Below are 19,174 nucleotides of genomic sequence, written 5' to 3'. Positions count from 1 at the left end.
AACTGAATGGGATACATCATATTAAAAAAAAAATTAAAATCAGCCTATTCGAGATCAGTTTTGTCAATTTGTTTCTTTGCTAGCATTAAAGCTACCCTGCTAGCTAGCAGCTACAGTCAGCCAGGGCCTATAAAGCCTGAACCAAGTGTGCTGAGGAATCACAGTACGTGCGGGGACTAATGAATTGTTTAGCACGTCCTTAATAACAAGTCATTTGTGACTTGTGATTGTTATGCAATGTTTAAAATGTTTGTAACTAGCATAGTTTTGGGTTTCTAGTATAATCACCAAACTAGACCAGAAAAAATACCTTAAATATATCACTCTGTGTAGGTATTTTTTTTAGTAAAATTTTGATTATATTCTAACTGAATGGGATACATCACATTAAAAAAAAAAACAGCTTATCCGAGGTCAATTTGGTCAATTTATTTCTTTACTAGCATTAAAGCTATCCTGCTAGCTAGCAGCTCCAGTCTGCCAGAGCCATGTGCGCTGTGGAGTCTGAGTACGTGTGGGGACTAATGAATTGTTTAGCACGTCAGTAATAACAAGTGATTTGTGTTTCCTGGGGCACAAGGGGACGTGACTTTGTGGCTAGCTTTATGTATCCACTGCCACTGTGGATTAGCCCTGCTCAGCATGTCAGTGGCATTTTGCTGATCTAACCATCCTGTTGTCTCTCCCTCCCCAACACAACCCTCTACAACTCATAAACAGAAATTGACTTTGACTCCTGTAGGGAACACTGGAGGCACAGATGGCATTTAGCTTCAGATTTGCTCTTGTCTAAATATTTCATCTCTCAACAAGCGCGATGTATCCTCTCCATTCTAATACATATATAATTTGACAACAAGCTCAGAGACACTCGCTCCGTGTCAGTACAATGTGACTAATATGAACCTCGCCGTTGCCGTACAATAAGTTTATAATGAATAATTGATAACACCTAATCATAACTGAGAGGTAATAAGATTTTTTTTTTTTCTCTTTTTTTCCCCCGCCACTCTCGGATTTCATACCGCCTTTTTCTGCAGGCAACAGAAGGCGCTGAAATGAAGATAAAATGTGCAAATGAAGCTTGTTTACCCTGAGCGGCTGGTTGGATGCAAATCGGAAAGACTTAAGAGTTGATTTTTTTTTTAAAAACATATTCCATCAGCCAGTCGAGGTGTAGCAAAAATGTTTCCGGTAAATATTTAAGCAATTTTAAATCCAAACATTGATCTCTGAAATGAAAACTACAGTGCGAAAGTTACTTTGAGGCAGAGCTGAATTTGCGAGGAATGCAAAGCAGCAGCAACTTGAGCGTGGCGCCTTCAGCCGTATTCGGTATGACAGACGGGATGATCTTCACGTGTACGTACGCCAGTCAGCATCATCAGTACACAACGCGTTTTTAGAAAAACTCCTTTTTTTTTCTTCCTTCTTTTGTTCGCAAACCAGGAGCCTCCAGAGAGGCCGAGCAGACAGGCCAGGAGAACGTGAAGCTGACCGAGGGAGGCTGTTATTCCACCAACCTGTCAGGTCGTCCTCCCCCTTCATCCATCTGATGGAGGCGGCCGGCTTGCTGCCAATGGATATGCAGGTGAGCTCCGTCTCGTTCCCCTCGCTGACCACGTCCTCTCTGCTCTCGATGATTGGGCTGCCTGGCGGGACTGACCACACAGCAGCACAAACGTTCAGACAGACGTGATCAGGCCAGCGCTTGTACACACATTTGTTTTTGTTTTGTTTTTTCTAGTAAGGTAAGAAACGATTAATCGGATCAGTCGCAGTGAATCGACTGAGTTAATCGTCAACTAATTCAGCGTTCAATTAATCGTTAACCTGGTGTACACACACGTCAACAAAAATCTTGCAAAGTACTTTTGATCTAGTTTCTAATAGAAACTGAGATATTTGCACTTTTGTGCAAATATCTCAGTGCACCTAAAATAAGACAAAACTAACTTACATGTACATTTTCAGCAAGATGTAGGAGCTTGTTTTAAGGAAATATTTAGTAAATAGTCATGAAAAACTAGTAGTTATAATGGCAGATTATTTCACTTGTAACGTGTTGAAAATGTCTTGCTATAAGTGAAATTATCTGCCAATGGAACAAGTACTTATATTACGATATTACACAATTATTTACTTAAAACAGGTTCCTAAATCTTGCTCAGTTTAGTTCAAGTGTACCAAGATATTTGCACTATAAACTAGACAAAAACATCTTGTGAGATTTTTTGCTTTTGCAGCCCAAAGTAAAAAAAAAAAAAAAGAGGTAATTTGCTGAAAAAAAACAACACATTCAGAGCAGTAATTTAATCAAAGCTGTAAAATATACATTTGCATTAAAGATGAAAACACCTTTATCTGTAAAGTTTTACAAAAATCCCAACAAGTGGCACAGTTTAGCTTCACCCGATTCAAATCGCTTAAGGAATGCCACGTTACCACATTTCAGGCAATAGAATATTTGTTTTCTTATTTAAAAAGGGAACTGAATTGTTTATTTTAATCTTTTAATGTATTTCCATTATAGTACAAAAAAGTTAAGGCAGTTAAATGAAAAATCTGAAGAATGTACCAGTGTTTTGATATGATTAATTGTCAGAATAACCAATCAATTAATTGATAACTAAATTAATCGTTAGTTGCAGCCCTGTCTTACAATGGTAAAACTTCAAGGCTTCATTTTTACAAACATTTCTGTTTTTCCTCTTTATTTTCTCAGTTGGTACCATCAGGAAGTTATTGAAGTTTAATTTGGAATCAATGCTTCAGCAAACAGATTTAATTTTCACTGACATATGGGGCTCAATTTCCATACTGTGACTGAAGTTTCACAAGTTTTCACTAAGTCTTTTTTAATGTTATTATTTTCTAAAACATAGATACAAAGGTCAACAAAGAATTTGTGACAAATATTTAAACTGTGGCCAGATTTTAACTAGACTTGGAAAACATTTTTTTAATGGACTTCCTGACACAATTGCTTATCCAGACTGAATCCTTTGTATATATTTGTGAAACGATGGTATTAAGATGCAAAAACAAGGCTTTCCTGCACTTCACGCTGCCAACAGTTGTGTGTGGGTGGCGAAGCAAGAAGATAAACACGATGTTGCTCTGTGGACACGGGTCACTGCGCCTGTCCAGAACTACTACAGTTTCTCCAGTTAAAAAAATGGAGGATAACATCTGTTGTAATTAATGTGATCAAGATCGATCGGTACAGCAATCAGAAAATGCTTTTCTGGATTCACACTGGCTTTGTTGTAGGTTTTTTTCCCCCCCCTTTTTCTTCAGACAGGGTATATTGTCACCACTGCAACTGGAGTGTTTCTTTTGCAGGAATTACAATACCTGAAATGCCATGGCGAGATCCTTTTTAACCTTCTGACTTTCACTGAAAGCCAGGTAAATTTCATGGGATTTTTCTTTTCTTTTTTTTATTTGGATATTTCACCTGAAATATGAAATGTGTTGAGAGAAAACTTCCAGAACAATCATTTGAGTTTTTTTGTTTTTTTAACAGACATGATGCATGCACTGAATATGTATTTTCATTCTTGTTAGACATTTTTTTAAATAGAAAATATATATATATTTAAAAATGACTAGGAAATAACTCCTTGTTGAAATATTCATCTTTGTATGGTATAATAACCACATATAGATGATCAGAAATTGGACTGACTTAGAGTCAGTAGTTTTTACATCTTAAAACCTGACCATTTTCAATAAGCAGCAATAGCAACATAATACATAATATGGTATTTTGAATGGAAATCAATTCTATTTCAATTTTCACACTTACAGGGCTATTACTTTTCTAAGATTAAAAAAAAAATCTCATTGCTGCCAAACATTTTAATGGCTAGAGTTGGATTCCAAAACTTCTGCATGTTCAAATGAGTAATAGTAGAGCCCTAAACTGGAAAGAAAAATAATTAAATTAGTTGCCTAAAAGCCAAGGAACAGTAAATTCAAATAGTTAAGTGCATTAAGTAGTGCACTCAATCACAATGGCCCCTATGCATACTCACTGCATGAGACACCAGTGTGGACATTTTAAATTTTACAGCAGAGGATATCAGCTAGCAAGTAAACCATTAGGTCGATAAAGTCTGGATCAGAGGAGTCTAAATGCGAACTCTTTGAATGGCACTGCACATAACAGGTCTTGTCCTCAAAAACACCAAACCAAAAGTGAAGCTTGAAGGTGAAAATCACACGTGGGCTGTCGTATGGTGATGGTAAACTACTTCATTGTTTACAATGGTGAACAATGAAATAAGGGATAAATTGTGTTTATCCCTTTCTAATTTATTTCACCAATACCTTCATATTTTAAACAGTAATATTAAAATAAAACCTACATAGGTTCTGCCAAGCCATGTTTGTCCGATTAAAAGAACTTTTTGAAAATGATTCATTTAAAGCATCATAAATGTTTAAACTTCCAAAACGTTGACATTGCTTGCTACTTATTCACCCATTGTTAGTTAAACTGTTTTTGTTCCATTTAACTGGATGTCCTAATTATTTTTCCAAGACTGTAAGTCATCTCAAGATCCTCCATCTGGTGTTTCTTGACCTCTGGTGGAGTCAGGACGCCAACCTCGAGGTTCGCAGGATCAGCCAACTTGCTTTTGCATACTTGACTGAAGATGGGGTCAGAGCTGGGAGACTGAGGCAAAAGCTAAAAATGTTGCACCCACACATTACGTTGTGCTAAAATGAGCCCAATTTCTTGTACGTAGAACTCATGTTAAAATCGGTCCAGTGCTGAACTGCGACACATCTGGAGGGTTATACAAACGTTGAAACAATGACACAGTAAATCACATACGGTATTAATTGTGTAGTTTCTCTTATTAAGGCATTGCCAAAAGATTTTAAGGCACAGTCAAACAGCCCTATGTAATTGCAACCTGTGTTCACTCGGATGTAAACACAGAATCAGGCCCATTTCCCGACCCCGCCTTGTATTAGTCATCACAGTAACTTCACGAACTTCACGTACTTGAAAGCAAAACGTCACGTGGGGGTGAAGGCGGGAGGGGGGTGCTTATTTCAAGAACTCTTGAATGCAACCCCCTTGATTCAGAAAAGAAGAAGAAAAAAAAAGGGGGCTAGGTTTCAGTCGTACAACTGGAGTAATTACTTTTAAGTGCTTTTAATTCCTTTCAATCCCCCAGGATGTCTGCATGTATAATAAAGCTTAACTAAAGTAATTTCTCTCCAAAGCATCAAAGTGTGGCACAGCTGACTCTCAATGGGAAATCGTTGGGAGCAGCCAAGTCAACATTCACCGGGATTCACAGAGTCAACACAGCTGCCAAACCAACGCGGTCTGAGCCATCAGTTTCAGCATCTGCTCCTTTTTCGTTATGCTGTTGAGCACCGCGAGAGCCTAATTGGCTGACATTTTGTTTCACTTGCTTAAGATAACAAGATCAGAGATAACTATTATTTCATATTCACCGCTCACAATGGAGCGGCTCACAACGAGAGTGTGGGTTTTTCATTTTTCTTTTCCTTTTTCTTCTTCACACCCGTGTGTGTCCTCACACCTTACCCAGGACGGTGATGTCTGCGTAGGCTTCCTGAGGAGGATCTGTGTAGAGCTGGCACACATAGCGTCCCTCGTCGGAGAGCGATACGTTGGACAGAGACACCCGGAGTTCGTTGTCAGAGAAATTCACCAGCTGGAACCGGCTGTCCTTGAGAGCTGTTGGGGATACAGAGAGCAGGGACACAAGTGTGAGATGCGCGGGGTGAGAAGAAAGAAAACAGGGGGGTGGGGGGAAAGAAGAGAGGAAGGGATGAGGGGGTTGAAGGATGACGAAGGAGACTCTATCAGGAAATCAGACAGAAGGAGGGAACTGTGGGGAGGAGGGAGGCAGAGCACTGCCCTTTATGCGGGGCTTTCTCCTTAATTGAGTAAAAGAAAAGTGAGTTTCAGAACGATTTCTACTAGTTGATTTATAAAGTACCTTTACAGTCCATGGAGCACTCGCAAAGAAAGGAAAAAGCGCAAGGAGTGTTCATGAAGAGTCCTAACAAGCTAAGAAAGTCTTAAAACCGGGCCGAGGCCGGTCACGGATGGCCGCGCCGGGCTCACACACAGTCCTCTGAAAGGAGAGAGGCATTCAAACATACATAATGAATTAAATCACAGAGAGGAAGCACAGACGCCCCAAAGTCCAAATCAAAAGCAGCCGGCAATCTCTGCACTAAATGCCTCCACGGATTGTTCCGGACTTCCTATCTTTCGACGTCGTCGTCAAACTGGGTTAGCCGACTCCGTCTCGCTCCGACTTCCTTATGCTCGCCGCTTTTCATTTTGGGTCAGCCCTCGTCCCCGAGAGCTCCTTTACATAAACAGCCTGGGCTGATTTGATTGGGGAGGCCTTTTGATGCCTTGACCTGCCTTCTTTATCAAGTCCTCTCCGCATCTGTCGAGCTAACGAACGCCACTCGGCCCCCGTTTGAAGCGGGGGAAAGAGTTTATTATTCCCTTCAGGCTTCACACTTTGCATTATGATCATTACTTGAGGTCTCCGGGTGGCGTCGATATGAAACCTTATTCCCTCAATATTATCTTAAGGCTCTTTGGAAGCCTGCACTTTTAGAGGCAAGAGCATCTGCTGCAGAGGGAAACACTCCATGTCTGAAATGATGAGTGCAGATTGCAGCATATGACTCTGTGACGTATAAGAGGTTGATTGCTTAGATAAGAGCGCCAATAGATACAGTTCCTGTCCATGCATTCATTAAGCGCATACATGTGATGCTAACTGTGGGGTGCTAATGATTTATTTGTACCTATGATTTTAATTCAGTCATTTTAAAATACAAAAACTGGATGCAGAGGTTTTTCTATGTATTGCGTGTTTTCTCTAATCCTCAGTCAGTCTCCAAAGTACTTCAAAAGCAGTATTGTCTTAATGTTTGTAGATTCGGCAAATTATGACACAGCATCCTGAAGTCTCCTAGAAAATTGTCCTAAGGATGACAAATTGAAGGTATGAACGTACCAGTAGGTGGCGCTAATATGCAATATTCTCCAATTTGCCCCACAAAATGAATAAGATGTGATTTAAAAAATTATAGCTCTCAAAAGACCATGATTTGTCTGATTTGTTAGACCCATATCTGAGGTTGAGAAGTTGTTTGTAGCTTTTGCAAAGGATTTCATTGGTGGCTGTGATCTCAAATGTTGTCATCTTTATTTGAACAAATAACATAATTTAGCTTAGGCAGGAAAATGTTGGATTTTTTTCTGTTTGGAATATATTTTATTTAGAAATGTCAATTTGTTAAAAGGGCAAAATTATGTTTATTCCAAGCACGGTGCCATTTTATAACACGATCAAGTGGCTATGCTACCTGCAGTTGTTACAAAAATGCTGCATATTATCAAACATGACTTTAAAGAGACGCAGCACCTAGAAATTGGATCTCCGTCTCTTTAAGAATCTGCTGCTCTCTCCGACACTCCCCCTTCAGGAAGCCATCCCAACAATCCTCATTGTGCCGTTTACAATAACTGTGGCGGAGTGAGAAGTAGTTTATATGATGAGCTCAGGAAACGCGCAGTTCCACCAGGTGTTTGCTAATTACTGCTGGCTAGTCTGGAGGAGCTGAGTGGGGGAGTCACAGAGGAGTGCTGCTCTGTGAGGCGGGAGCTGCAGCTCCAAGGAGGAGCTTTGTGAGAGCAAGTGTTTAGGCACCACTGAATGGTTGCCATGGGAGATTCAAGGATTCCTCAAACGTGCATGAAAGAATGAAAGCATATCTTCGAGTATGTTTCTGAAAAGGGAATATCATTATAGGACAATGCACATAATACTGTTCCTTTAAAGTCTTTGTGGTTTACACACAAGTTTCAAAACAGCTTTCCTGTCTTTATGCTTACTAAGTGAAACACTTTGGTGTAGGTCACTGCAACTGCAACGAGTCTAAAGAAATACTTTAAAAGACCTTCAGAGGAATTAATCAAAAATATATTTCAAAGATCAAAGGAAATTCTTTCAAAGTGAGATAAATACAATTGCTGTGCTTTTTTAGATCATCACAGGCCTTTACATACTTTACCAATGGCATCCAAGGTCAGCCCTCCAGATCCACTGTAAGGGTAAATAAATATGATATGGTAGTGAGAATTTGTTTGTCCACACGATATTATAGATTCAACACAATCAGAACTGCTGCATGTTTCCTGCTCTCTAAGTTGGTACTTAATTAAATCCACTGTATGATCAGTTTTCTACCATAACCTTCCACAAATTTTGCACGGACTCATTCAGCCAACACGTGTCCTGAATATGTAAAAAAAAAAACAAACAAAAAAAACCCAGCCATAACCATTTTTGAAATTGAGCTAACCTGCAGGGCTTTGAATACTTAACATCACATTTGTTTGCGAAGTACCACTTTTTAAATATTAAGCCCGGAAACCTCCCGGAAGGGTGGGGGAGGGGGGGAATGCGGCGCCACGTTGCTGTCCGCGCCGCGGTCCACCTTCACTGATAAAAGACTCATTTTTTTTATTCCGGATGACAACCGCTGCCGAATTACATGTCATTTTGGATATATCTGGAGGAATAAACGTCTCACCCTAACAAGGCGCGCTCGGCTCCGACCGACCCGTGACATAATTTATCTTTATTTGCTGCAGCAGGAATTTGTTTAAAAGAAAAAAAGAGCCCTCCTCTGCGACTGTAAAGCCGATACTCTACTGCTGTTTGTGTCTTGTTCCGAGGCGACTACTTGGCTTGTCAGCTCCCGGTGTGTCTCTGTGTCACTGCTGTTTGCCTCCTCGCGCACAAAGATCTGCCACTGTGTCAGGGCAGCCATGATGACAGGTAACAATGCCACCGGCTTGGAGGGTACAGAGTGGGGGGGAGGGGGTGAGGGAGGGGGGGGCAGGTTGGTTTGTGCAATACTGGAGGTCCTTTAGGAGCCGGGGGCCTAGAATAGCATTGTCGACAGGGGGAGTTCGCCAGACCCCATTACGGGAAGTACAAATACGCAGCAGAAACCCAATAACACTTAATCCGCCCGTCGCAAAGTCTGACATATATTCACATCCAACGGTGGATAAACAACACAGTTTGTTTTTTTTCTTTTCTTTTTTTTTTTTGTTATTGACGAAGGAGATGTATTGACTTTGGCAGAGAAAATGACATGTTTGCAGGCTCACATGGCGCCGCTCAATATAGAACAAAGAGGGAAAGGTTGTCCTAACCTCCTGGCAAGACTTCTGTAACTGTACAGACTCATCATTGATCAGCGGGCACGATGAGCCTCCTGATTATTGTTTCTTTTAATCTTTGCTGTCTGAGTAAATAGGAGCACAGCCCCCGATCTATACTTTCATAACACTCCTCTCTCTCTTTCTCTCTCTCTCTCTGCCACATTTTTTGTTGTTTTTTTTTGTGGGTGTTTTACACAAATGTGACAAAGACGTGCGCTGAGACTCCCCCGGCGAGAGGACCGAACGCACGTCTGGCTACCTGGGCCTGCGAAATAACAGCTGGGAAGCAATATAGATTGAGATGAACGGTGGCTCTCATTCACCTTCAATCCTGGCTCGGATCCAAGGCGCTACGTGAAAAAAATGCAAGACAGAAAAAAAAAAAAAAGAAAGAAAGAAAAAAATCTTGGTTTAAAGCATAAGTATTCCATATGCTCATGCATAATCATAATGCCCAATATCCCTAATCTAAGAGATTATCGTAAAAAAACCCGACAAGGACACGAAAGTATTTCCATTACATAAGCGCTGTGAATTATCTCTTAATAATCTCGCAGCATTCGAAGCTTAATGACATGTGTAAAAGAGCCAGAGAGTCAAGGACAGATGGAATCGTGTTTGCACACCAAATCCAAGCGAAAGCCGCAGCTGATCTTGTCGTCGTGTCTGACACCTTTACTGTAGTAAAACCACAACAGCTCCTTCGGTACCAGGATGCACTGATGGTTGTACAGTAACCCACCTGTTTAGAGATGACTTTAATTAGTGGTAAATGGAACGCCGCGCGACATGCTCTATCTGCATTCATCTGATGATTTTGATGACGGTATTTGACAAAATGTGATGTTTATTGCTCGTTTCATAATGGATTACTGTTATGTCTTCATGGTGGGAATCCCTTTGGACTGCCTCGTTGCTGAAATGTACTTTTCAAATAAGCCTGACTTAATGTTCCTCTTGTGAAAAACAAATATAAGTACTCAAAGGAACACAAATAATAAAGTTCACTTTGGTTATGGACAATATTTAGGTTTATAAGCTAAGCTGTTTTTTATTTGTTTTTTTTTTAATACTTTGGTAAAGACGTTTGTAACTTATTTGTGTTTTGAAACGTCACCATCCACACCAGGTTTTCACACCTCTTAAAATGTATGTTTAAAAAATGGTAGCTTAAAAAGAAATCACAATCCATAATAAGCTAACTTACTATTGCCATGTAATAATCTCACACTGGAAAGTTAGCAAAAGTCCAATCTTTAATTTGAGTGCAAAAATCATTGAAAATTAAGTTAATTAAATATAATTCTGAATAAAAAATACTGGTAACTTACAGCCACTATATCTGCCTCTGCCTTACATTTCAATTGTTTTATCTTTGGTAAATAATCCTCCAGTGATGCCAACGTATTTCAAATGTGTCACTGGATCAGTAGTTACACAGCTACTACAGATGTCGCAATAAAACATTAATACACAATAATATTGTCTACTTGTGATGCATACACTTTAACTGCAATAATTAGGATTCGCTCACCTCAGCATGCTGTATGCTTGAAAGTCACCAAGTATTATACTTTCTGATTAGCTCCAATAAATGATTAAGTGACAATTTAGGGTCTCTATTAGAACATTTAAAATAAATTTTCTGATGATCCTTAAATATATAAAAAAATGAATAAAACAAGACGCATGCAAAACGACACAATCCTGAAAGACATGACAAGCTTTTATCTTCACAAAACCGTTCGATCTGTGTACTACATATTTTAACCCACCGATAAACGTGGCAAGATAGCAAACAGTGGGATGTTAGCTTTAAAAAAAAATCATCTACAATTTAAGTAGGACAGCTGTGTGATACAGAAAGAAACTCAACCTTTTCTGTGTTTAGAGGCAGAGAAAAAAAATAGAGTAATTGAAAGTGTGACAAGTAGGGCTGAACAAGGACCCAAATTTGTCTCGTCTCGAGGCTTTTGTACATCATTTCAACAGAGGTCCCAATAATTGCAGAGAGTGCTGTGTGCGTCTGTGTTCTTTAATAGCGGTTAATTGCTTTTGTTATAAAGCATAATAGTTTAAAATACTTGTGACATTTTGTGTTGCCACATTTGGGAAAGTAGCAGCAGCTGACTCATTTTCTGTATGCCACCTAATACATTAAGACAAATCAGCTTGGTTATGTTTAATTGTAGGTGATAAATGTTAATTTAAGGGTGAGGCGATATAAACTGCGGCATCCTCGTCCGACACCTCGTCCATGGTAATGAGTGATAACTAGTAACAATTTCTTGTTTAATTGCTGGTAATAGAATTAAAATGTATTACATATGCAAAACTAAATTAAGATCTGACATTTTTAAGACATTTTGCAGCCAGAAATCTAAAAAAAAAAAAGTATGCACTTTTGATAATTAGCAACTGATATTCAAAGAAGAAAAGTACCCTAAAACATAATTTTCTACAATAAAATTGTCAAATGGTGTATACTATGGACAATATTACTTGGTAAGAAATAGCACTATGAGATTTTTTAAAATGACAATTTTGTTTGCAGGAATATTTCACATAAATGTGTGCCTGCTTTTTGGTAACACAGAAAAGGACAGAGTGATTGCTCTTTCTTACTCCAAAGATCCGCCTTCACAGGAAAAGTAGATTAGCTTGATCAAAGTATATGTGTAAAGACACAAACTGTTCAAAGTGCTGTTTTTCTCCAGGAGAACAATTCAAAGATGAAGGAAAAGGAAACAACAATTTGTACAACGGTGACAATACGGAAGTATTTTTGGTGAAAAAGTATTTGTACCTTTTAATTATGAAGTCGAAGTCAGAGAGAAAAAGCCAACAGGAGTTTTGCAATTGTACATTTTGTAAACTTTCACAAATACAAAGCAGCAGTTATATCACTTCAAATTCTTCAGTGCAAGAGCAAAAAACTGTATTCTTTGAGTCGCACTTTTAAAAAAAAATCCCACACGGACAGTTTTGCCCCTAAATGATTCCAAACAAATGGTGCGAAAACAAATCCACATACCTGTGTCAGACAAAAAAATAACTTGTGAATATTTGTTCATCACTCAGACACAAAACTACTGTTACACCTTCACAGAGTCTTCAGTGCGGATCACAGATTCCATTCTACAAGTCACAAAGTGCAAAAGGCTTGTAATAAAATTTTTTTGTAATAATATTTTTCCCAAACTAAGTCCGGTACATTTGGAGCCAAGCCAATTCAAACACCTGTATAAACATTTTTTTCAATATTTTTCTTCTTAACACGGATACAAGTCAGTGATTGCAACTATACAAAACTGGTATTGCAAATCACAAATTCTGTTTTAAGAGCCACTTTTTTTTCTTGGTCACACTGAAAGTGAAACAAAACCGATTTGTTTCTTGTGGGTAGTATGTATGCCCGTACAGCAGGGGGCGATGCCAAACTCAGTATAACAAGCCAGAAATAATTTCCATTCTGATGATTCCTATTTTTTGAAGGGCATTATTTCGTACAGAAACATCATAATCCATTTTATTTATGGGTTCGGCTTTAAGTGGTTTTTATTTTGGTTTCATTTAATGTTTTTGGTTGTCGTGTTTTATTTTGGATATTTGCATTGTCTTCCAGCTCCAGTGTTGTGTTTTTTACAAAATTAAAGTTTATAGGGAAAACTTGCATTTTCGTGGCATTATCAATATATTACATGAATGTGTATTCGAATCATAATGCTGGTCAGAACCGGAGCAGAAAGCACTAATTTGTCACCGCGGTGAATTACAGGTGAACTAGACTCTCTACAGATCATTTTTGAATCCCGGGAGGAGACGCTGATCTGTCCTGACTTTCTCCTCCTCACTGAATAAATTACCATGTAAATCTTTACCTCATGCACTCACACTGGAGTTGGAGATTTAAGCACGACCGTTGTCATCTCGCGTGGCCCTCGTGTCATACATTTATGCTCGGATTTTGTGTTTGTTATGTAACGTCACCGCTCTGGCAGATTTAGCTTCATGCTAGGGTGCATCTTTTTTACATATGTCTCGCCGTCATGGAAATAAAAGCACTGCGAGGTACAAAACCGAACGCAGTTGAAAAGCAAAAGATGTAAAAACAAAAAAATTAAGATACGTGCCCTTTAATCCTGCTTTAGTAAACTCTGATGCAGAAGAGAAGTGCAGAGCAGTGAGACAATGTGTTATGTTTGTTATGGTCCCAAAGCTGCTGCCTGCATATTTTGTGTCATTCCCCTCTCCCCATCTTCTCACTCCCAAAAGTTAGCTCTAAAAGTTAACACTAAGAAGGAACAGAGATTCCTCAGCTGTCAGAAAGACTAAGAAAACAAGAAACTATTTGAGAAAAAAATACATAAAATAACTTTTTCTTCCTCCTCCACCTAAAGTTCTGAAAGAAATATTCCTGGTTTGAGGCAGAAATCAAACCTCTGTAGGCAGCCGGAATTGGAGAAAATTGGATTTCCACTTACTCCATCCCTTTTGTTGTGGCAAACAATATTTCTCTCAGTTACAGTAAAAGGGGGCATGACTGTGCATTTTAAGAAACTCCGGGAATTGCGAATGCAGCTTTGCATTTCGGGCGGATGGGAGGGGCAGGCGGAGGAGGGGACGGGGAGCGGCACTCACGTCTCAGATCTCTGAAGTAGATGGTCTGTCGGTTCGGGTTCAGCAGCTGGATGACGGAGTCGTCGTTGTTCCTCACTCGGCAGCTAATGGTGGCCGTCTCTCCCTCGATCACCGACACGTTGTCAGTCGCCAGGTTCTGGCTGTCAACTAGAAAAAACACAAACACAAAAAAAAGACAACTCTTAAAGTGGCAGTGTTATGTGTTAATGCCATTTCATAGCAGAGTCAAGTAACCTTCAATTGTTATAAAAATGCTATAAAAATGTAAATACAACTTCAAAAGAAATATTACTTCGCAACTTAACACCTTAAAATTGGGCCTCTGTCTCCAGCTCTTTCTGAAACTTCAGGAAGTCATCACAACATGGCTCCTCTATTAACCCTTTAACCACATTTTTACCAGTGTGTCACTGAGAAGTTGCTCATACAATGAAGTCAGCTAATGCACAGTCCCACCAGGTGATTGCTAATTGCTGCTGGCTAGTCTGAAGGAGCTGGTTGATGGGAGTCGCTTGGAAACCGCAGCTATGAAATGAATGGTTGCCCCGGAAAATTAAAGGATTTCTCAAACATGCATGAAAGAATCAAAGCAAAACTCCAGGTATGTTTTTGATGAAGGAATAACATCATAACATAATGTAAAGTAAAAAAAAAAACAACAACTTGATTTTACACAACACTGCTGCTTTAACGAAACTTTCCTGCTGGATGTCTAGAGTCTATTAAATACTTAGACTTTGTTGGGTTTTTTTTTCTTTTGCTCCATGTCAACAGACGGAGCAAAGCTATGTGAAGAGGCTGTGTAGATTGTCAGTTTGCAGCCATGTCTAATCCTTTTAATATAAGAGCCATGTGCAGTGTTTGTCACTATTGATCTCCCCCCACAGCTCAGAGTAGGCCCTGCGAACGAATGCCAGATGGGCTGTAAGCTCTGCTGCCCACAAAGATGCCGGGAGAGGAAAAGGATATGAAGGGAAAAGAAAAAGAAAAAAAAGGGACAATGAACAAGTGTAAGGAAAGTGGAAACCCGGCAGATATGGGCGGGGCGGTTGGAGGTGAGAAAGATGGAGGACGGTTAAATCGAGAACGGCGAGAGGAGGAGTCGGAAGGCGTTTCTGGTTAAGCTTTTTTTTTTTTTTTTATCGAAGCTCTCCATCTGAGGCCGGTGTGTGCTCAGCGGTTCTGTTCCCCGTCTGCAGGAAATACAAGCATCTGAGTCACTGTCTGTACGCCGGCCATTGTTGACCGCCCCCCCCACCACCTCCCTGACAAGACTTTGGACCTTGTCATCATAACTTACACCGTACTAAGCCCCAACACACACACACACACAAAACGCCTGGCTTTGTTTCCCCACCCTGTCTTCAGAAAGAAAGAAGAAGGAGAAAGTCAAAAGTCACCTTGTGCTATATTTATTTGGCAGGAGCCAGAAAAAAAAAAAACATAAAGGAAACACGTTTAATGCCTCAGATTCACACCAGCGGAGAAACAACACTCCTAGTTTCATTCCCCCCCCCTCCGATCCTAAAAAAAAAAAGAGAAACATCAAAAGCACATTTGCATGCCTGAGTTGTCAGACACCTCTATTGCATTCTGACATTTACAAAGTGGAAAGGGAGTGGGGGGGGGGGAAAGAAATGCCTGCGTTTTCCGATAGCGATAATGGGAATAGACAGCCAAACTAACATGATTCAAAATGAACTCTGCAAATGCGGCGAGCAATAAGAAATTAACCTCCTGTGGAGAAAAGCTCCTCAGACCTGTCTGATGCAATGAACTACCCATTTTATTCCACTCCTCTGCCAGCCCTCAGGTTCAGGACAAAAGAAGGGTAATAGGTACAAAAAAAAAACAAAACAACAAAAAAAGAAACAATTATGAGTCAGAGGACACAATGTAGGCAATTAAAAGTTTATTGTCGCCTCATAATGGGCTTTAATTCGTTTCTGCTAAATACTCGTTTCATACATCGGGTTCCGTTTAATCAATTCATTTCGAACTGCATTGTTTAAAAAAAAAAAAAAAAAAAAAAAGGTCCAGGTTTGATTTTCAGATAAGGTCAGAGATCTAGAACGACAAATGGGAAATGATTTAAATTTGCTTTCAATTTACGAGCAAAAATAAATGTCACCTTACGGCGACATTTATTTCTCTGTGACCCCCAGGATGCGCTGATTCGCTCAGTAAAGCTTAAGTAGGACTAATTTGATAAGAAGTTTCACCTTAAGCTTTATCAGCTTAATTACTTGTCAGGCATCTTCAAAGAAAATAAAAAAAACAAAACAAACATACATACATAAATAGAGAAAATAAAGATATGATGTAAAGAGGAACAGTTGGAGGATAAACCAACTCAGTGCTGTCCCTCACCTGTGACCCCCATCCCCACCTGTTGCTGTGTTACCTGCTAGTCAGCTAGGTAAGTAAATAAACACAATTTTAACATAACATAAGGAAATAAGCATTTCATTTAAATCGACATTTTGGATTCATTTTATTTGTTTTAAATATCTGAAATTTGGCCAAACTTTTGACGTGAACGTTTTCCTGTCTTATCCTCTTGATCTGATAAACTCACGTTCTCCTTTCACTCCACCCCGTTGTTTTTTTGTTTGTTTTTTTAAGCAGTTGTGGGGGTAAAACCTGAAACTGCTGCTGGTGCAAGTTACTCAACATGGCGTTGCTAGGCAACCGGAGAGTGAGTGAGTTAGTCGATGACAGATTTTTCTTAGCTGGCTGAGCGAGGCTGAGCAGCTGAAGCCTTTCCTCTGCCTACATCTCCCAGAATGCTGTGTGGTTCAGTGAAATTATTGAACATTTTATCAGACGTACTTTCTATTAATACTGATCACATGTCTATCACAATATACTTCTATTGATTTCTTGACTCTCTGGCACCCAATTTCATAATCATAGTATTTCATGGTCTTGCAGTTATTATTGAACAAAATTAACTAACAACTTCCCAAGTTATCAAAACCTTTTTAGCGCATTTTTTTTAATTTACTCCTAGAATGTTGGCATCCTTTTTAAGATCAACATACAATTTACAAAATAACAATTAGACAATTTACACAATAAGAAAAATTGGTCATTGGTTTGTTTCCTCTGCAGCTGCAGTTCCTGTTCTAGTGAGAAGCTCACATGCATTTTCCAATAATATCATAATAATATCTCTGACTCTGTGGACATTCGTATTTCTAATAACTGGAAAGTATTTTTATGTTATTGTCTTGTTCAGTATACTATTACTGTTATTATTGTTAATCTTTTTCATAAATTGTTTTGGAACTAATAACTTTTGGTGTGAACTTTTATATCTGATGCTGCTTTTACACCATCAGAATTATTGTGGCACAATAAAGGCTGATTCTGTTCTGTATGAATTTTTATTTTTCGATTTGAACAGTTCTTTGTCTGGATTGAATAATTACATAGCATTACCTTCATAGAGACACATATAGCTTTGGAAAAAAATTAAGAGACCACTTAAAAAGATAAGTTTCTCTGATTTTACTTCTTATAGGTCTATGTTTGAGTAAAATGAAGATTATTCTTTTATTCTATGAACTACTGACAACATGTCTCGGAAATTTCAAGCTAAACATTTTGTATTTATTTGCAGAAAATGAGAAATGGTCAAAATAACAAAAAAGATGCAGTGCTTTCAGATCTCAAATAATGCAAAAAAAACAAGTTCACATTCATTTAGAAACAGCAATACTAATGTTTAAACTCAGGAAGAGTTTGGAAATCAATATTTGGTGGAATAACCAGGAGGCTTTTAGTGCAGTGGGCTCTTTATTTTTTCAATTCCACACATTTTTGTAACCATCAACAAGCTTCTGGCATAAGTCTGGTTTGATAATTGATCTTTATTTTCTTTCTTTCCTTTTTTTTGTTTTTTTTTTGTTTTTGTTTTTTAGGAAAACTGGTCAAACTAATTTAAACTGGTTGACTTCTTGGTGTAGATAAATTGATTTGAGTACAGGAACAACAAAGAAGTTAGAAGTTAGTCAGCTTTGTCTATCTCAAGATCAACTTTGATTTGTGTTTGGGATCATTTGTTGAACACCCAACTCTTTCATTTGACAAAAAAAAAGAAAAGAAAAAGCTCATTATTTTTGGGAAAAACCTAGGCACCATCAAGAATAACTTTCAAACTGGGAGCTGCAGGAGGACCAGTATCCACCTTCAAAGTTATACTGGTGCTCAGTTCCCATAAGAGAAGCAGTCAAACCAAGCCAGAGTTACACCCGAATCTTTTTAGGTACAACAAATGTGTGGTTCCTCTGCCATGCGTTAAATATTAGATACATATTAGTGTAGGCATGAATACGTCTGAGCCTGTATTCATGACTTTCAACAAGCTTGAATGAAAGAAAAATATGTTTTTATAAATTAGTCCAAGTTGTCTCTTGTGTTGTTATTCTGGTTCAAATAAGTCATCAAAAGGCCAAAATCAATACAATATTCACACAGACGATAAACTTCTACCCTGACTTGTATATACTGTATCCAAAACACTAATAAATATGGGAAAAAAAACATGATTAAGATTCATATTTGCAACATATTGAGTCTGTATGTTAATAGCACCAGCGCACGTGTAAATCTTTCCAGTACTTTTGAAAACATTTTTTTTTATTTATTTTTTTTTTATTTTTTTTAGGAAAAGCATGCAGCAATTTCAACTTCGAAATCCCCGCGCCTCGTAGTAAATACTGCCAAAGATGAGCCGGAAAGCAATATAAAGAAAAAAAAAAAAGTAGTTTTGATGTCTATTTTATTTCATCGCACTAAGAGCAATATATTTGGCAGTCAAAACAGCAACAGAGCAGCCTCAAAGCAAGGTTACTCTGCTCCCAATCTGCTGGACTGAGAGACAGAGAACTGGTAGGAAAAAAAAGAAAAAAAAAAAAAAGATAAATTCTCCATAAGGTTTTAGCAGCCCCCAAGCAAGGTTGGTATCCCTCCAACATCCCAGCCTCGGCTCATCTCCAATTCAAAACACACATAAATAACGTCGCTGTGATTAGCAATCCCATCAAAGTGAAAACAGGCCACTTTGTGGAACATGGAGGGTTTTCGCAATTGAAGTAAACATTTTCAATTGCCTCGGCATCCTGGTCATGATTGGGTGCAAATGAGGAGAGGCAGTCATTAATTCTCCGTGGTGGGTGGGGGATGATGGTGGTGAAGGAGGGTGGGGGAGTTGGGGGGGGGGGGGGTGTGGGGCGGGCATATGCACAGGTGACGGGCGTGTAAATTTCC

The 19,174-nt window shown here is 38.9% G+C and overlaps 1 protein-coding gene across 3 annotated transcripts in view; it reads right to left on the bottom strand.

Moving 5' to 3' along the window:
* The window catches only part of cadm1b (cell adhesion molecule 1b), a 275,050-nt gene that overhangs the window by 66,919 nt on the left and 188,957 nt on the right, over positions 1–19,174 (bottom strand). For all 3 annotated transcript variants that reach the window (XM_015037148.1, XM_015037234.1, XM_015037317.1), the window contains 3 exons: positions 13,901–14,047; positions 5,576–5,728; positions 1,524–1,661 (listed from right to left, as the gene is read on the bottom strand). In XM_015037148.1, the coding sequence (XP_014892634.1) occupies positions 1,524–1,661; positions 5,576–5,728; positions 13,901–14,047 (438 nt within the window). The remainder of the gene's footprint in view (positions 1–1,523; positions 1,662–5,575; positions 5,729–13,900; positions 14,048–19,174) is intronic.

This window comes from Poecilia latipinna, unplaced genomic scaffold (genome assembly GCF_001443285.1).
Source record: "Poecilia latipinna isolate Pla-1442-1.1 unplaced genomic scaffold, P_latipinna-1.0 Scaffold1, whole genome shotgun sequence".
Lineage (NCBI taxonomy): Eukaryota > Metazoa > Chordata > Actinopteri > Cyprinodontiformes > Poeciliidae > Poecilia > Poecilia latipinna.
Note: the sequence above shows the minus strand (reverse complement) of the source record. Positions and strands in the feature narration are given on the sequence as shown.